The sequence below is a fragment of the Mycteria americana genome, chromosome 1 (assembly GCF_035582795.1).
Source record: "Mycteria americana isolate JAX WOST 10 ecotype Jacksonville Zoo and Gardens chromosome 1, USCA_MyAme_1.0, whole genome shotgun sequence".
Taxonomy (NCBI): Eukaryota; Metazoa; Chordata; class Aves; order Ciconiiformes; family Ciconiidae; genus Mycteria; species Mycteria americana.
Window position 1 is genome coordinate 151,312,537 of NC_134365.1, and position 18,820 is coordinate 151,331,356.

Consider the following 18,820-nt stretch of genomic DNA (forward strand, 5'->3'; position numbering starts at 1 on the left):
AGAAGATGTGACCTCCGTGCGTTATCTTTCTGCTTTGCCTTTACCCTTCTCACTCCGCTTCCCCCACACACTGTAACAGTCTGACAGTCCTCTTCATTTAAGGATTTGGTCTGACATCTGCAGGCACAACTCCCACGTGCCATGGGGCAGGCAGAACAGCATTGGCATCACCAGCTCTGGTGTACTATTTACCCGATGCTGGTAGCACCAGCATGCAAATTATTTTTAATCTGACTTTAAAAAAGAAAAAAAGTTTATTGTAGATTTGGATTCTTTTCTTTGTCTTCAGGTTAGTGAGCATCAGTTGTCTGCTCAGCTTATATTTTTAATTCTTTTTTTTTTTTTAAAGGAAAATCTAGACAAATTTGGTTGTCTTTGAGAGAGAGAGATGAAATTTTTAAGAGATGGACATGTGGTGAAATCCCAAGAGTTGTCAATGTTGTACAAGCCAGTTTCTCAGTCTCCTTCATCATTGGAGTATGGTAACATGAGACTTTTGTCTATTTTGAATGCAGTCTGTTTGAGACAGTGGCTGTATGCAGCTGTAGAGTACCTAGCCACAAAAAGCTCTGCTCATGGTTAATTACTTATGGGTATACTACTCTAATAGAAATATTTAATACTTATAATCTTGGTTCTCTGTTCTCAGTATGTTGTGAAGAGATTTGAGTGATTTTTCAAGTACTTAAGATGCTAAAACATGCCTTCCCCACTGTGCTCTCAAAACAGAGCCATTTTCTTAGCATTAACTTCATTGCTTTCCTTTTTATATACAAGATTCTTTTCTTGATGGATGCTTCTTCTCTGCAGTGAAGCTCAATATCACAGAATTGCAGACAGAAGGCTACAACCATTGCTTTGTGTGCCATACTGGCCATGTTGCAGCATACACTACTTTAAAATTACTAAGTTATTAAAATAGCAAACAATTCCCTAGTTAGGAACAAAGTTAACAAAGTTAATTCTAATTCCACTGGTGTAACCGAGAACAATTTATGTGGAGGCTTAGACAACTGAACCTCTAGAAGGAATATTAATGAAAACCAGAAAATTTTAAGTCATGCATTTCAGAGTATGTATAGAAAGAAAGCATTGAAGTTGTACCAAGCACTTGATTCTAAGACTTTTTTTTCCCACTAAGTGAACTGAAACACTCTGTTCCTTTGCTTCTACTGAAGAAGCTCACATGTTTTAATGACCTATAGTGAAGTTCCTACAAAGAAGCTGGAATAATTTCTTGACTATTATTAGTTTCAAATAATAAAAAACCGCACCACAAGTGGGAGATTTGACTCTTTATGAATGGCCGAGAGAAATCCCTTTAGGCAGCTTAAGGAGACCTAAACTTCTGTCTTGCATTTCTCTGAAAGTTCCAGGGACTGATGCAATACTTTTCATTATGTCTCTCTTTTCATTTGCTGGTTTAGCTCAAAATTCTTGTGGTTGCTTGACTGCAGGACTCCTTGCACGGACATTTTTAACTGTTGCAAGATGGAAGTGTTACTCTACACATTTTTAAAGACTGATGTCATGCCTTGGCATTAAAACCCCTGTCATCTTTGTCTGCAGAAAGGGTATGCCTGCATAATCACACAGATAAAGTGCAGTACGCACTCCTAGGACTGCTAAGAAGTTTTTAACAAAGTAAGCAATTGTGAAGACTTGCAGGAGGTGACCTCATGGGGGAATTTTGTTTGGACTTTCCTGTGTTATCTCTTCACCAGCTAAATTGTAACCCCCTGCTCTGCCCTCCAGTTTTAGAGGGCTTCCTCTCAAGCCCCCTAGACACAACTTTCTGCCAGTGGGTGTCACATGTATGTAATTACAAATGCATTTTCTTCCTTGTCTGTGACTAAGAACTTGGTTGTGTATACCTGTGCAATGTATATATAGCAACTAGAAGGCCTGAACTTGGGAAACACAAGATGGGAAGAGGCTTCCTCTGCCCCTTGGCTAGTTCATTCCCATCTCAGGTGTTCAGTTATATTGTTCTCTCTGTGATTCATCATGCTTAATCCTAACAAAGTAGTTAGGTTTCTCATCTCCATTATTGCTGTTCAAGAATCTCATTCGATCTGATTCTTAGAAACTTACAAATTTGTAGCTTTAATGTATTAATTGACAGCTGAGACATATTCCTCTCCTTCATTGGTATCTACTGGATGTATTATTTGTAAACAGGGGTTGTAGTCTGTCTTCAATTTAACCTAGACAAGCCAAATTAACTTAACCCTTCCTGAAAGGTAAGCTTCTCATTTTCCCTGGTATACTAGTAGTCCTCCTCCCGTGAGAAATCTCTTTAAATTTGTTAACGTGTTGACCAGGACAGCGCACAACATTTCAGCCGAAGGTGGGCCGGTACCCTGAATAGTGTTGTCGGGGTCCTAAACAGAAGATGCGTGTGCACAGAGGAGTCAGTGATCCATGTGAGAGCCGATGCGAGTAGGTGCAGGCCTGAGCTGTGCTGCACGCACCACGTGGCTGCAGGACAACCTGAGCCAGCTCACCCTAATGGAGAAGCCTGTAGGCAGCTCCCACTTGGCACCCAGCGATCACTCCACCTGCATGTGTCAGTTTGCCCTGAAGAGAAACAGCCTGTTTTCATACAACTTCCTTTGCTTGACAGTAGAGATGATGAATAGAGTTGTCTGCTTCTAAGGACACCTCATAAAACCTCTAAAAGCTTCAGTGCTGGTGAATCTCCCCACAGACAGGGTTTGTGTGGCATGCCGTGCCCTGACTAGAGGTCTGGCCAATGCTGCACAGCTCCAGGTTCCCAGCACCTGAAGAGACGTAAGATTATCTGTGCTATCTCCTTTTACCTTCTCAGGTTATCTCCAATAGACCGAATTTCAATCAATATCCCAGGGAGTCTGAGCGCCTTTCTCACTGGGATCTACAATGAACACTTGCATCAGTGCATTACAGGTGCCTTAGGTACTACTCTAACTCTACTGGAGATAGTTCACCAGCTTTAAGACAGCATTTGCCTTTTTTTTTTTTTTTTTTTTTTTTAATAGATATAACATACTGGTGAGTCATGGGAATCTTGATACCCAATTCTTCTCCTTAGTCTGTGATTCTGGATGGCAAGCTGTTATTTTTGTGTTTTTTAAAAAAAAAAAAAAAAGTGCAATTTCTGAGTGCACAAGGAGCACATGAGTAAACACCATTATGAGCCAGGCCTCTGGGTCACATACTTCTTCTCCAACTGTTGTGCCATTGGTAAATTACGTAGGAAAACTTCCATTTTTTTGTGCTGACAGCACTGATGAAAATATCGGAATGAAGGCAATGGCTGATACCCTGGCAAGTTCCCTCCGTGACAATAACTACTGCCACACCTTGGCTCTTTCCTTTTCAAGCATCTGCTGTCATCTTTCATGAACTGGCTTCCCAGTCAGCTTTGCAATTCCAGTTTTGCAATATAACTCAGCATTCTCCACTCTACCATGATAATCAGTTTCCAAGATGAAGGTGATAAGGATATTGAAACAACACAGCAGACTAATGTGATGTAACCGAACGCTGCAACATTACTTTTGTATTTTCCATTTCCAACTTTCCACTCCTGTTTTAACCTTTCTGAATCAAAGGTTTTTGCATACCCTGCAGCTTACAGTTTGATTGTTTTTGAATATTTCTTCCTCAACAGATTTTCTGTTCTCCAGTTGTATAATATATAATTTTTTTTTTAATACTGTAGAATGATTTCCTGCAGAAAAGCTTGTCTGTTCCTGCAACTATTTTAGATGTCCCAAAGAAAGATATTACCTCTTGCAGCAGCTCTTGCCATGCTTCAAGATTACTAGCTACTGGGCCTGCAACTTTATAACCCAGTTACTCTGGAATTTAGGATAGAAACTGCTTGGCCTCCCTGAATGAAATATGCAGAAAACTTAAGAATTTTGCTTTCTTCTTAGTTATTGTAATTTTCTGGATCATATCTTTATTTCTATTAGCCTTACTGCCTTCTCCTCCCATGGTTGCCATTACCTTTCTCAAAGGAGATGAGAGGATTAATGTGTTTTGTGGCCACATGTCATTCTTTTGCTCATTCTGATTGCACTGAATTCCTATTTCATTGGTCATTTTTATAGCTAAAGAATATTTTATTAAATGTTTTAATTTACCTTGTGAAACTAAACTCTATCTGACTTTTGCCAGTGCTTGTGGTTATGACATTGAAAATGGATCTTTGTTTACCAGTCAGTCCCATGTCCCATTTCTCTAATGTTTTTTGCCAAGACAGATTCCCCCAGCTGAGTTTTAAGCCTTCCAACCTGCAGGTAAAGCAGGAGAAAGGAAATTTGTTGGAAGCATGAAAACCAATGAATAATTTTCTTTGGGGGAAAAAAGGATAGATTTTGCCATAAAAAGTGAGCCTGGGTTTTCTACTAGAAACCTGCTAGAAGTACAAATTACTTCCTATGCTCTACTGGTGAATAATTTGTAACTGCAAGATGTTTGATTACCACACTTACAAGTCCAGAGAAATTCTTGTAAGATGGATGTCTGCAAGATGTAAATGCTAAGCTAGGTGCTCAGTGTTAAAACTGAAAATGGGATTGCTCAATAAAATGGAATTATACATTCTCAGCACTGCAAGCACATTTAGATGGCCTTGACATTCCTTGTATTCTGGTTTGGGATGACAGGTATCAAAACAGCCTGTTTTATGCAGCTTTAACTGTATCTAAATAATTACCTGCAATTACATTTCTTGGTATTTTTTCTTGTAGCTTTACAAGTTTTGTACGTACAACAATATTCTTAAGTCTTCATCAAAGTTATCTTGTGCAACAAAGCTCAAAGTAGAAATGGCAGAAAAATATACATAAAGGGCTTTAAAATTCTGTTAGGTTTTTATTTGCCCTGTTCAGTCTCAGACAAAAAATATATACGATGAATACGTATTGCAGCCAAAACTAAAAAATAAGACTGTGGCTACAAACCACATAGTTTTGCCCTAAATATACTTCCGGGTGTCTTAGAGACACAGTGTGACTATAGTATCTTTTCACATAGAAGGGATGATTTACCAAGAGCAGGCAAAACACAAGATGACTGAATTCTATCATTTCCTTTACAAAAGCAGCAATTACATTTGCTTGTCATTGTCACTTGTCCTAAAAAAAATCAGGGCAAGCGTTGCCTTGATTTTTGCAGGTTAAGTCAGTTGGTGTGAAGGACCTGGTGTCCACACAATGCATGTTTCAAAAGACTTTATTTCAGAGTAACTGCTGTCAGGTACTGTTGTCAGCACGCCCAAGTAGTTGGAACTTGTCTTCAAATTTTGCCTCTTCTGAAAAGAATCTGCTTCATGGGCTCCAGGACTGTTTGGTGATACAAAATGTGGGGGTGGGGTTGAAAGGGAGATCAGCTTTAAAAGCGCTCTCCTGATCCAAACAAAAATGCTAATGCAGCCACATGCATACACCCAAAGGAGATGAATATATGTGAAAAGGAAAAGTTGTCAATATTATGAATTGGGTAAGACAAGTGATCTTGAAAGCTGGAGCAAAACTACTGAAGGATGTAGAAAAACAAGCGATTTGTGGTAATGAAAGGCTATGGTCTAAATTCATCCCAGGCAACCTCCATCCCATCCCTACCTCAGTGAATGCTCTCCTCTGATTTCCTTCTATGCATAAGTCAAAAGGATCGAATTATTTATTGCAGGTAACATTCTCCCTTCATTGGTTATGTAATGTTTATCAAATAAATAAAGCAGATGCATGCAGCCATCCAATGGAAAAAGGACTTCACATGGATACCTTATTTAGCAAATACATTTTGGAAAAATGCAATATACCAAATGCTACCCCCAAGTCCAGTCTCTTCATTTGCACAGAAGTAGCCTTCTTTGAACACCTCCTAAGTCTCAGAAAGATAAGCCACATCACGATCATTGCTCTGCTGCAATCCACTTTCAAAGATGGCACTGATGAGTTGTGTTAGAGGCCTCCCTGTGTACAGCAGATCATTCTATCTTAGAGCTTTGAGAGACAAAATACTTCTGAATGTTCATGTAGATTTAAAACAAAAAAGGTAAATTCCACTGCACAGATCTGATCAGGAGGATGTTTGGAAAACTCCTTGCTTAGCATCACCTTCATTGCTGGAGCTGGTGGTTCTTGGTCTGCTTTGAAGTGTTCCTGGTGACCACATCAAATGTTCAAGCAGATTGGGGTCAATGTCTGCTTTCCTTGGACAGCCCGCTTCTCTGCTCTTCCATGCAATTTTTGTCTCGTGACTGCCATATTCTGTATATTTTGTTGTCTCACGAAACACAGTCATTTCAGTTGACATTCCTTCAGCTTTACTATGAGGTGGTTTTTCTAAATTCTCATTCACATCAGTCACTGAGTAGTTGAATGACTGAATAGTTCATTTTATCTATTCATTTTGGTAATGTTTAACACTGTCTTTTATACCAGAAACATTTATACTGGAGACATTTTTTCACTATTAGTGGTAATATAATGAAGATATCAGAAAACAAAAATATTGCATACAGCAGAACCTCTAGTGTGTATGTCTCAGAAAGAATTCTTCAAAAATGATTTTTTAAAAAATCAGTGCTTCTAGAAAAATGTAGTAGAGCAGATCAGGGAACACCTCACTTGCCTTTATGATAATCAGATTTAAACTCATAGATGTTTGGTGGTGGTGCAAAATAACAATACAGAAACTAGAAATCTTGCATAAAAATTATTTGACCTAATGTCTTGAGTTAATAAGAAATATTTCCAAAATGAAATATGGATATAATTGCTGACCGAAGAGAGACTAGCTGACTGCATAAATCCTGCTGCCTTTGCTGATCCAGGAATGAATTCATTCTCTGCGTTCCTCCCAACAGCATAATGTCTGGAGCTGTTACACCATGCCTCCAGCCAGCACTACGTACCTTGCGTTGATGGAGGACAATATATGCGGGCGTAGCAGGGCATAGTCTCTCATATTTGCTTATCTGTGGCTACCACATGGTGGGCAGGATGGTTGAATGTGTTTCCATTTGGTAAATACAATAGGACAAGAAAGTGGAATGAAAGAAGTACCAGGAATAGAATGAAAAATCAGGGTGGAAGGAGCAGGACATATCTGGATTATTCTCCACAGGTTTTGCAGTATACTTGTAATTTGCTTAGCAAATGTGTTTATGATGTATTTTTAACAATAATGAGAACATCTACCTTGATAATTCTAAAAGGTCCATGACTGCTGCCTACTTTGGGAGGAACCTAAGAAAGAGCTTTCCTCTACCTCACTATCTATTTTAGTCATGAGTCAACAAGTTAAGTGACAACGCAGCCTTAAAAATGCCCACATCCGATTCTGTGTTCACCGCGCTACATTTGAAGAACTTCTGTTTTGAAGAACTCTGACTCCAGCCGTGACGTGCGAGTGAAGCAGAGAACTAAGAAACACCAGGATATAGCGAACATACTGTTCCCAGAACAGCCACAAGCTAAGTAACTGCTAAAAAATGTCAGGGCTACTTAGTAGCTGTTGAGTTTGTAGGTAAAAACTGAGGAGCTAAGTGGGACTAAACCTGTATGTTCAAGCTTCAGGGCCAAATATCTCGGTGACATGTGGCCGCCTGGGGAATTTAGACCAAGCTGTCAAAGTAGCCTGTTGAAGAAGCCAGTAAGACTGTCGAGGTCGCTGAGATGCTCCTGCCAACGGGCTCCGTAGCCTTGAGGGGACCTTTCTCTTCCAGTGACACGGTCTCTTCAGCTAGGGAAGTCTGCAGCTGCCCGTACTACAGAAATAAAAAAAAAGTCAGTCACCCCAAATCTTGCAATCCTTACTTGGAGGATTTCCTGCCGGCTCCCCCCGCGCCCGCCCTGGGGCGGAGGCCGAGCTCTGGCCGCGGCAGGGAAGGGCGGGGGGATGGCAGCTCGGGCGGCGGGGTCAGGCGGTGGTTGAAGTCAGGCGGCCGCCTCTCCTGGCGCCGCCGGCTGCCTTTTTGAACGGAGAGCGGCTCTCGCTCAAACGCCTCATTTTTGGCAGCCTGGATTTGATCAGCGCCGCTTGCCTGCGCCGGGACACCTGCCGCCCTGCGCCGGGGCGGGGCGAGGCGAGCCGAGGCAGCGCAGCGCGGCCCGGCCCGGCCCGGCCCGGCCCGGCCCAGCTCTGACGCGGGGCCACCTCACCGTCGCGGGGCCGCCCAGGTTTGCAAGCGGCAGCCGGGGGAGGCCGCCTGTGCGACGGGGCGAGGGCCAGCAGCTGCGCCGCGGCTCACGGGCTGCCCGGGCTTTCTAGGAGACGGCAGCGGGGGCTCCCCCCGCCTCGCTCCGCCCCCGCACGGCCGGGCCGGGCCGGCAGCCGCTCAGCAGGTAGGCAGCAGCGGGGATTCCCCTGGGCGCTGGCCCGTCCTGAGGGAACCCGCCTTCCCTCAGCGCCGGCCGCCCACCCGGTGTCCCGTGTTTGCGGCTGTGAGGTGACTCAGGCCGTGGAGATGTCTCTTGGGGGAACTGAGGGCTGGGGGCAGTTTAGGGGTGGGAGTGAAATCTCTTTTAAAAGGTCAGCATTTTCCTCTGCCAGCCGTGCGTGCGACGTGGCTGGGTTTCTGAGAGAAAGCGCGAGAGCACCTTGTCTTTGAAGTTACATCTTGGTGCCTGGGTCTCCTGCGAGCACACGGCGACCGGCACGCCTCGCCCTGCGGACGGTCCCCTCAGCGCGCCCGGGCTGGTGACTGCAGCGCGGTTCCTACGCCGCTCAGGAGCTACAGCCCCTTTCAAGTCAATGTTTCCAGGAATACGTAAGAATTTAGATGAAGAATATTGAAAACTGTTTTGCTGCCGTACCTGGTGAGGGATGTCAGCTGTTCACACAGAAAAATGGCTATCGAGATAGTCTCAGTGCTGTAACTACATGCCAAGGGGGTGGCTAAGCCAGCTCTTCAGCACCAGTTAGGTATGCCTCAACACCGAAGGAATATATGTATCTGTTGTAATCATTTTTCCTCGATCAAAAGCGAGACACTTGATTAAGCTCTCTTGAAGAGGCATGGTGTACCTTGCAGTTAATAGAAGCGTTTAAGGTAATAGGAATATCTATTTTGTTTTATGATTTAAAATGTTCATGGGCTTATGTAAAAGAAATGGTGTGATACTCTGACTTTCTGTCAGTTCTCTCAATTCTGAGAACAGGACGGTTGCATGTTTTAATCTGTCCATGTTTTTGAATAAGACATTGAAAGAGAAAGTGCCACAAGTGTGCAAAAATTAGTGAAAGTCATGATTCTTCAAAGTTCTGATGAGCCTAGAGTTTTTTTTAATTGAGTAGACCAACTTTGAAAGGACTAGAGAGCAGAGGAAAAGGTGGCTGTACCAATTTAATGACAGATTTTAATGAGAATAATGAGAATTATGCTTTACTATGTGCTATTATGGATGCTGTAATTGTAATTGGGGTGCGTGTATCATTGAAGACCTCTTTCAGACACTTTTTTTTTAAAATCTTAAATTGATACAAATATTTCCTTTTAGGGTGAAACTATGGACATGGCCTCAGATACATCGAATTTTTTCCCCTCTGGAAAATTTGGGCAAAGATAACTCCAGCTGAATTCTGTCCTTAGTGGTAAAGCTCCACAGGTCGATTGCAGGCTCAAGATGTGGATGAAATGGCTGGGAAAAGGGAGAAATGTACCTGTTTATCATGGCGGAATGTGGTAGGAAAAACATTTGCACTTGATTCTACAGTCATATGTTTGTTATTTTCATCATGAATTATGTGAATGCATGCACAGAGCAGAGCCTAATTTTGCTGTTGGGTATACCTTCCACAAAAATGGAAGTTTTTTCATCGTGAAAAGTCAGAGACAAGAAAGAGTCTCCTCGGAGTAGTTAATGTGTATGGTTTTACACAGGGTGATATATATTTGCAGGTCTTCCATGTTGGCAAAAGGGCAAATTGTAAATTTAAATAGATAGAAAGAACATTGAATTTATAGCGAAGAAGGATTCTGGAAGACTTTCCTTCAGAACATGGCAAAACAGTATGTACTGAATCTACTGATGGGGCAAAAAACCACTTGAGGGAGCATGTGTGAGACAGAACAGTAGAGTAAGGTAACACTGTAATGGAACAGAGCTCACAAAAAAACAGTGATTCTGAGAAGTCATAAAGAAAATACCTGGTCATAAGTGGAGTCTGTTCAGTCCCATTTTCTCTTTAAATTATTTCCATTATAATATTTTCATCTTCTTTAAAATTGAAAACTAGAGATTTTAAGAGTTACTGTCCATCACAATTAGTGAAGAAAGTTAGAGCTTTTGTACAAACACACATAAACTCCCTCTAGTGATTTCAAAGTTTTGTGTATTTCTTTTTATGCTCAGCATTCTTGCAGGGACTCATTCCTTCTTACAGCTAGGCAAGAAAAGACCTGCCTGGTAATCTGAGTGGAAATTTGCAATGAGGGAGGAGGGAAGAAAAGGGGAAGAAGGAAGAGAGCAGGCACTGCAAGAAGCAGTGCAGATGACTCAATATATGGCACGCTTCTAAGTCAGTTTGGTGAAGTAAGACATAGCAGCCGGAAGTGTTGTCTTTGACTATTGTAGAAATTGGTGATCAGCTAAAGATTCTTCACAACAGGATGGGGTTCTCCTGCTCATCCTTCAGTTTTCTATTCAGCCTACCACAGTAAAAACTGTGGTAGGCTGAATAGAAAAAAAAGCAGTAAAGCAGGCCAAGTTAAGGAACAACTTGTCAGAGGCATGCAACTAATAGATCCTTCTCCAAACACGTTAGGGATAAGAAGCCTACCAAAGAGTCCTGAGAGCCAATAGATCATTTGGGTATAAAAAACCCCTATGGGATGGGCTATGGGAAGATATGAACATAGCAAGGGAAAAAAAAAGAATTTTTTGCATTTCTGTTCATCTTGGAAGAGCATGGATTTCAGTGCCAGTATCTTTTCTTATGGCTAATCTTCAATGGAAGGATCTGTCTCAAATTGAAAAGTCAGTAAAAGGCAGTTACAGAATGAAATGATCTGTAACAAAGCACCGTGACTGGCTGATACTCACTCTTGTGTTCTCTTGTTGTAAATGTCTCATTTAAAGCAGCTTTGGGACCAAAAGATCAGAAAGTGATAACTGGTTTTTTTTAGCCTCCCCACGTGTTCGAAAAAGAGCCAGGAAAGTAGAGAACAGTGAGCCTGGTATCTGCAGCAGGCAGCTGGGTAGAGACTGCTTTAAAGAATGGAACCAGTGGAAATGGAGATAAATTATGTAGGGAAGGAGTCAACAGTGACTTTTGTAAAGGGAAGTCATGGCTCTCAAATGCTAGGAAGTGTGTTAGAATTGTACACATGTACATAAACACATTGGATACAGGAGATGTGGTTGATACAATCTGCCTTAATTTCCAAACACATTCAGCAGAGGCTGTCCATGAAGCCAGACTGCCATAATATATTTATTCTCACATGTATAAATAAGTAGGTAAAAGAAAAATGCTCAGTTTTTCAGGTGGAGGAAGATCACTACTGGAGTCCCAAACAACTCTCTTCTGCTCAGCATATATTTTTAATGATCTGGACAGAGGGAAACTGTTGCAGTGGCAGAATTTGCCAACTATACAAAGCTGTTCAGGCTAGAAAACAGAGGTTTTAATTACAATGAGTGGCAGAAGGATGTCGTGATAGTGAATGACTGGGTAATAATAGTGGAAGACATTTGTTGTAGATAAATATAAAGAAAATTTAAGATGAAAACATATGGGCAAAATCCTAACATCACGTGCTCAGCAGCTGACTGGGTTTACTTGATTTTTAACACTCAATGATGAGATCTTGGGATTTTACTACATAGGCCCATGGAAATATCAGGTCAATACTCAGTAGTACTCAAAGAACAAATAGATTGTTAGAAATTATTAGGAAAAAAAAAACCAGAAAAAAATCACTGGTTTAGTTTATAAATTCGTAGTGCGCCTATGTTTTGAAGACTGTATGCAAGTTCTGTTCTCCCCTCTCCACCTCAGACAGGCTGTAGCATAACTGGAGATGGTACAGAAGAGGGTGGCAAAGATGGTCAGAAATATGAAATCGGATTCCATCTAAGGGACAGTTAGAGAGACTAAGACTGTAGCTTGGGAAAGCAAGAACTGGGGAGGAGTGTGCTACAGATGTAAAAAATCTTGAGTGCTTGACAAGCTGAATAGGAAATGTTGACTCATTTTTTTTCTTCTGGTATCATAATTAGGAACTGTCAGGTAAAACAAGCAGGTAAGAGGCTCAAAACAAGCCAAAGACAATTCCTGTATTTCCTGTGTCCTGTATTAACTGTGTAATTCCTGTATTAACTGTGTAATGCCAATGTTGGCTTTAAATTGTGGAAGTTTATATTGGAAACCACTAATTGAAGGTTTTCTTTCCATTTCTGCAGGGAAACATGATAGCAAAACCATTGTTTTTGTGTAATATCACAACAGCATTTCTGTCTTTAATTATTGCAGGTAAGTTTATTGGTAGCTATGGAAGGTCTTGCTCTGAAACTTATTTTTTCACACAAGTAATACTAATGTTCTGTGAAAATGGCTGTAAAAGTCAAATTTATGTGCATGCCAATCAGTTCTTTTAAACAGTCCTAAAAGCAGGAACCTATAAAACATACAATACGTGATATTTTATGTTCTATCTTATCACAGAATCATTTAGGTTGGAAGGGAACTCTTAAGATCATCTAGTCCAACCTCCCTGACCCCCCCAGGGTCAGCTAGAGCAGGTTGCCCAGTACCATGTCCAGTTGGATTTTGAGTGTCTCCACAGATGGGAACTCCACAACCTCTCTGGGCAACTTGTTCCAGTGTTTGATCACCCTCACAGTAAAAAAAGTGTTTTCTTGCTTTCAGATGGAATTTTAGCCTCAGTTCTACTGAGGCTACTCAGCTGCAACTGCTTGTTTCTGCCCTTCAGCTGTCAACCAACAATCCAGTTCATGTTTAAAACATTTCAGACGGTTCAAATGAGTTGCTGTCATAATCTTGTCATTCCACCTGGAATCTTGCAGCAGTGCCAGACCGTTAAAAGAAAAACTTCATGAATTTCCATTCCTTGAGTTTCTAGCAAGCCAGTTGGTTGGAAATGGTTTGGTTTTGGTTTGGTTTGCATTTTTTTTTCCCATGGATGGACAAGCTGCAAGGTTAACCAATCCATTGGATAGTCTGGTTTTTGGCTAAGTAAGTAATCATATGGAAAGGTGATTATTTGGCTGCCCTCCTCCCAACAGCAGAGAGTTCTATTGTCTGTTTAGTTATGTGTATACCTTATAATTCTTTCCTGCTCCATGGAAATAATGGAGGGCATTGTGGGAGGGGGATTTCAGAGAAACTGAGGCAAGAAGTGTGTAAAAAAAAAAAAAAAAAAAAAAAAAAAGACACTATTTCAGAATATTAGCATTTAGCGCAGAAAAGGATTATCGGTTCCTGTGGCCACAGCATTTCATAACCATCAAAGTTATTATGGAGCATTCAATACAGATATCTGAGCAATTCAATGTTTTGATAAGTAATTTGGAAAAGATTTATAGTGAGGTGGTGAGAACTGTGGCTGATATAAAATTATCCCTTGGTGGTCAAAACTAATGCTTGCTATGAAGAGGATGTCTGGATATTGAATGGTTTAGTGACAGAATGTCAATAAGTAAAATCAAATGGATGTGGAGGCACATGGAAGGATCATATACTTATAGCAGAAACTTGTATATTGTATGTGTGTGATGTGAGCATTAAGTTAGTTAATAACCACTTGGGAAAAATGCTACTTTGACGTCTTTGGATGCTCTCTGGAAGCATTAACTGTCATCAGCGGTGGTCAGAAAAGCAGAATTTTTGGGAAGCAGTAGAGCAGAAAACAGGAAGCTTCATTATGCTATTCTGTAACCCCATGGTGAATATGCATCAATTGAACTCTGAAGTTCTGGTCATTCCATCTCAGAAAGACTATATCAGAAGAGGTAGAGAGATGAGTGACAGCATTTTCCATTTTCTGATATGGGATGGCTTCCATATAACAAGTCATTAAATGAATGAGGTAAAGAAAAGAGACGACTAAGGCAAGATGTGATGGAGGTCTATAAAATTGTAAATACCATAGACTAGGCAGATGAGGGAAAGTTTACTTTGCCATTTCTTATAACAAGAAATACATGATACCCAGAGAAACGATAAAAGCCAGTGAATGGTTTTTCATGCAGAACATAAGAGGAAAGAAGGGGGCTGAAAGCAAAGTATTACTCCACTTGTTCTGTCCTACTCTCTTTTCTTTCACATCTGCTGCTGGCTGTTATCAGAGACATGGTTTTGGGCTACACAGACACATGACTCTGTGTGGCTGTTCTTATATTGTAACGAAACAAGGAATTTTAGATAAATATAATACTGACTCAGGAAAGTGACCATGGTATTCAGAGTTGGTGCCTTTTTTGTCATACTGACCGAAAAAAAAAAAAATCTCATGGTGTTGCTCTTTTCCTGTATGAATCTCCTTAGGTCAGGATGAAAGAAAATAAGCTCATTTGCAAGTGCTTGTAATAATTCCTCTCTAAATGCTCATAAAATGAAGGGTGAGTTGAAATTTCCATAGCAAACTTAATATGTGTGCAACAGTAACTTTAACTTCAGTGTCCTCTTAGGACATTTGGGTACTGAAACCATAGTCTGTCTTGAAGATTTACTTTGACTACAGTTAAGTGAAGTTAACAAATAAAGACATTAGATGTGAAATCTGTGTGTGCATGTGTGTGTTTGTGTACATGCGCATGAAACAGACTGGAGAAATACAAGTACTTTAGTAATTTGTATCTGAACTAAAACATGCAAGTGACAGTCTGCTGCAAACGAAGAGATTCTACTGAGTGTAAAGTTTGCGTTCAAAAAACAGCATTTCATTTCAATGGCATAAATATATCTGTATATCATTGAGTAGTACTATCAACTGTAAAGATAAGGGATTATAATTGTATTTTTAGTAGATGACTCGAGAATGGAGGTGAAAACTCCAATGAACTTTGTAAATGTAATCAAGAAATGAGTTCAGTATATCCTTTTACAGTGTTTGAGGTTTTCTTTAATGTTTATCTCTTTTCTTTAGAGGAATGTGAAGCCTATGATGTGATGTTGAAGCACAGTCTTGTGCCTAATAGGCAGCCTCTCGCTATTAAATGTTCACCGGAAAAGAGCTTGAAAAGTGGAGACTACAACTTAACATGGTATAAAGTTGGTAACCAGACAGCTGTGCCTAGAGACAAACTTTCTCGAATTCATCAGCAGAAGAATTTAATTTGGTTTCTTCCTGCAATGTTAGAAGATTCTGGAGATTATGAATGTGTCATAAGGTGAAAGTTAAAAAAAAATTATGTTGTTACAGAAATGAGTTGCAAAGGGAATAATTTAGAAAGCAAGTAGAATTTGGGGGGTAAGAGAAATACTAATGAAGAAGGGAGAGTGCGTTCACAAAAACTAACTTTAGGTTGGGGAAAGTAAGTCTAGTTTTGGGTTCTTTTTCCTAGTAGGCAAAAGTAAATCTATTAGAGAAACTGTAAACTTCTCATCCTCTCTTTCTTCTCCAAAAAGAATACCATATATTTTTGAATTGGAAAATATGCCTAATAGGTTAATTTAATTATGTTATATTAATTGCAGGAATTTGACAAGCTGCAGGAAAATGTGTACAAAAGTAACAGTTTTTGAGAGGGTTGATGGTTTATGCTTAAATGAAAAATTTGCTGTAGAGGAGGTGGTTTTTACAGTATCATCTGCAAAGGTTGTCTGTCCACACTTGGATTATTTCAGGAATGAGAAGAATATTCAGCCTGTTCGTTGGTATAAGGTGAGAATGCTGTGTTTTGTACTGTCTTAAAACTATCCATTATCTAAGATATAAATCACTGATGTTTGTGAATTTTAAGAGAAAAACTAAAGATTTATTGTAAATGGGAGAAAAATGCTTTTAAGACAAATTGGAAGAGGATTAAGACTTTTTATCTTTTAAAGGTGTATACACGTTTTTTGATTAACGGGGTAGAAATTCAGCTTAGATGTAGGAGATATTGACCCATGTATCCACCAGGTGGCATCTTTTTACCTGCTAGCAAAACACGCTGTCGTGAATTTCTTTTGTGCAAACAGTTTTAGTATGTCATTTGCGAGAGATGGCATGGCCATTATGTGTTCAATATTGTTCCATTAAATAAATGTGTCGTGGTTTAACCCCAGCTGGCAGCTCAGCCCCACCCAGCCGCTCGCTCACTCCCCCCTGGTGGGATGAGGGAGAGAACCAGAAGATTAAAAGTGAGAAAACTGGTGGATTGAGATAAAGACAGTTTAATAGGTAAAGCAAAAGCCACACATGCAAGCAAAGCAAAACATGGGATTCATGCACTACTTCCCATTGGCAGGCAGGTGTTCAGCCATCTGCAGGAAAGCAGGGCTCCATCACCCGTGACACCATATGGTATGGAATATCCCTCTGGTCAGCTGGGGTCAGCTGTCCCAGCTGTGCCACCTCCCAGCTTCTTGTGCACCCCCAGCCTACTCGCTGGTGGGGTGGGGTGAGAAGCAGAAAAAGGCATTGACTCTGTGTAAGCACTGCTCAGCAATAGTGAAAACATCCCTGTATTATCAACACTGTTTCCAGCACAAATCCAAAACATAGCCCCATACTAGCACTATAAAGAAAATTATCTGTATCCCAGCCAAAACCAGCACAAAATGCCATTTCATATTGTTCAGACTTATTTAAAGGCTCTTTCTGTTACAAGAATGTAGTGCCTTCTGCGGCATTCCTGCCTCATGCCTGTGCAGTCTATATGGTACCAAGGGTATTTAAATACTTTTAAAAATTAAGTCTAATTATTAAGTGAGTCTTCATTAATGCATACTTTTACAAATCCTGACCCTTGCATTTCACTTCCTTATTTCTCTAAAATTGAAAGTTGTTTTCTATAGGAAATGAACTGGAGTCTCTTTGAATTAAAAACTCAGAGCCAAAATGAATTATGTTTTGCTTTTTATTCCACCCCCCTTGCTCTTCCTCAGTATCTGCAAAGCACCCATCCTTATGCTGTGGCCATTGAAAGTTCAGATTACATTAAAGAGAGACAAACCATGGAGATAGTGATATGCATTAACAGAGTTCTCTACACACGTGTAGGACTGCCAGCTGCTGGAAGGGGAAAGGTTTGCCTTCTCAAACAGTCATCTTATCATTTTCAATGTGACTGTACACGATCAAGGAAATTATACATGCGAAACAACATATACCTACAATGGAAGACAATATAACATTTCACGAGATGTCAGTCTGACTGTAGAAGGTAAGTAGATAATTTCACTGTGTTTGTGTTTATAACAATGACTCCAAATTTTTGTCTAAGTTTCTAAAGACTAAAGCTAAAAGAACCAATTTGTGGATAGACATGCTTAGGGCTACTAGTTTTTACCTAAACATCAGGGAAAGAAATGCTGACTGAGAGCTTATATATTTTTGTCTGTTGTTGCCACTGTGTTGAAGATTGGTTCCCCTGTTCAAAGTTGCAGTATGTCAAAGCTTTGCTGCCCAGACTATCTACCCACGTCCCTAAACAGGTGCCCTGTAAGGCTTGGTAGGCATAATACTTTCTGCTGTAGCTGCACCCTCTATCCTGCCCGTCTTACTTCTCTCTCTTTTACATTATCCTCTTGCTGCAAGAACAGCAAACTAAACCAGCCCAAATTTTAGCAGTATCTTGACTCTGTGTGTCCTGTCTGTTTCCTTCAAACCTTTGTCTCTTCTGTTTTTGGTTTTAAGCTCCTCAGCACAAGAACTGCTGATCTCTGATATTGTGTGTCTAGCTCAATAGACCCTGATTTATGTCGAGGGGCCACCAGTACAACAAAAAAATATAAAAGAAGGCCTAGCTGTAAAACACGAACTCCTTTGCTAGCACAGCATTATGAGATTGATATTGGGTCACTGAAAAAGCTGTGCTGTATCAAGGTATGAAATGCCAATACTGCTTTTACATTCCAGCTGATGAAAGACATTTTCAGGTTTACTAATAGATTGCTTACTATTTAATGGTCTCTTTTTGTCTTGCCTGTTTTGTCTGTGTGTGTATATATATGCATACATATGTATGTGTATATGTGTGTATGTATATATATGATATGAATATGTATCATATATGTATATGATGTGGGTAAACAAAATATGAGGAACATAAGGTCAGATCAGATGACATGATCATTCTGGTCTTAAAATCGGTCCCTAGAACTTCTCTCAGTGTAATTTCAGCTTCCACTATTCAGTAGAAGCAAAATCATATCACTCCTTTGCTGTAAATGACTGAAGGCAGCTCAGTTGTTTTTAAAGTCTCCAGCTGAGCAAGTCAACACTAAAACGGGTGATTTGGGGTCCAAACAATAGTGCAGGCCCAGTTTTCAGAAGGGGAAGGATATATTTGGGGCAATCCTGTGTGCTTTGCTAGGGGGCTCAAAAGGGATGCTTTATGATTTCGTTTTGTTAATTTGTGCTCTTGGAGAAACTTCCTTGAACTTTGAATATCTGATAGGAAATGTTCTAAAATGCCCTACAGCTGCGTGAGACAGCTGGAAATGGTATGTGTGTTCAGTCAGGGACCCTCCAAGTTGGGATTCATTTAACCATACTGACACATTTTTAATGTAGATGTCTAGATCTCTGCCTATTGATTTCTCTCCCTTTGTAGCCTGTAGGAGAAATAAGCTTTCCAGAGTGTCATATATCTAGTCCTAATGTAAACATCTAAAAGGGGCCACTGGTGTTGTACTTCCTTATAGA

The 18,820-nt window shown here is 40.4% G+C and overlaps 1 protein-coding gene across 3 annotated transcripts in view; it reads left to right on the forward strand.

Annotated features, from left to right (window-relative positions):
• Positions 1–9,489: 9,489 nt before the first annotated feature.
• Positions 9,490–18,820, forward strand: part of LOC142420582 (interleukin-1 receptor type 1-like) — a 37,333-nt gene continuing 28,002 nt past the window's right edge. For all 3 annotated transcript variants that reach the window (XM_075524681.1, XM_075524674.1, XM_075524685.1), the window contains exons 1-5: positions 9,490–9,685; positions 12,408–12,477; positions 15,113–15,356; positions 15,664–15,850; positions 17,174–17,336. In XM_075524681.1, the coding sequence (XP_075380796.1) occupies positions 9,638–9,685; positions 12,408–12,477; positions 15,113–15,356; positions 15,664–15,850; positions 17,174–17,336 (712 nt within the window). In that variant the 5' untranslated portion in view covers positions 9,490–9,637. The remainder of the gene's footprint in view (positions 9,686–12,407; positions 12,478–15,112; positions 15,357–15,663; positions 15,851–17,173; positions 17,337–18,820) is intronic.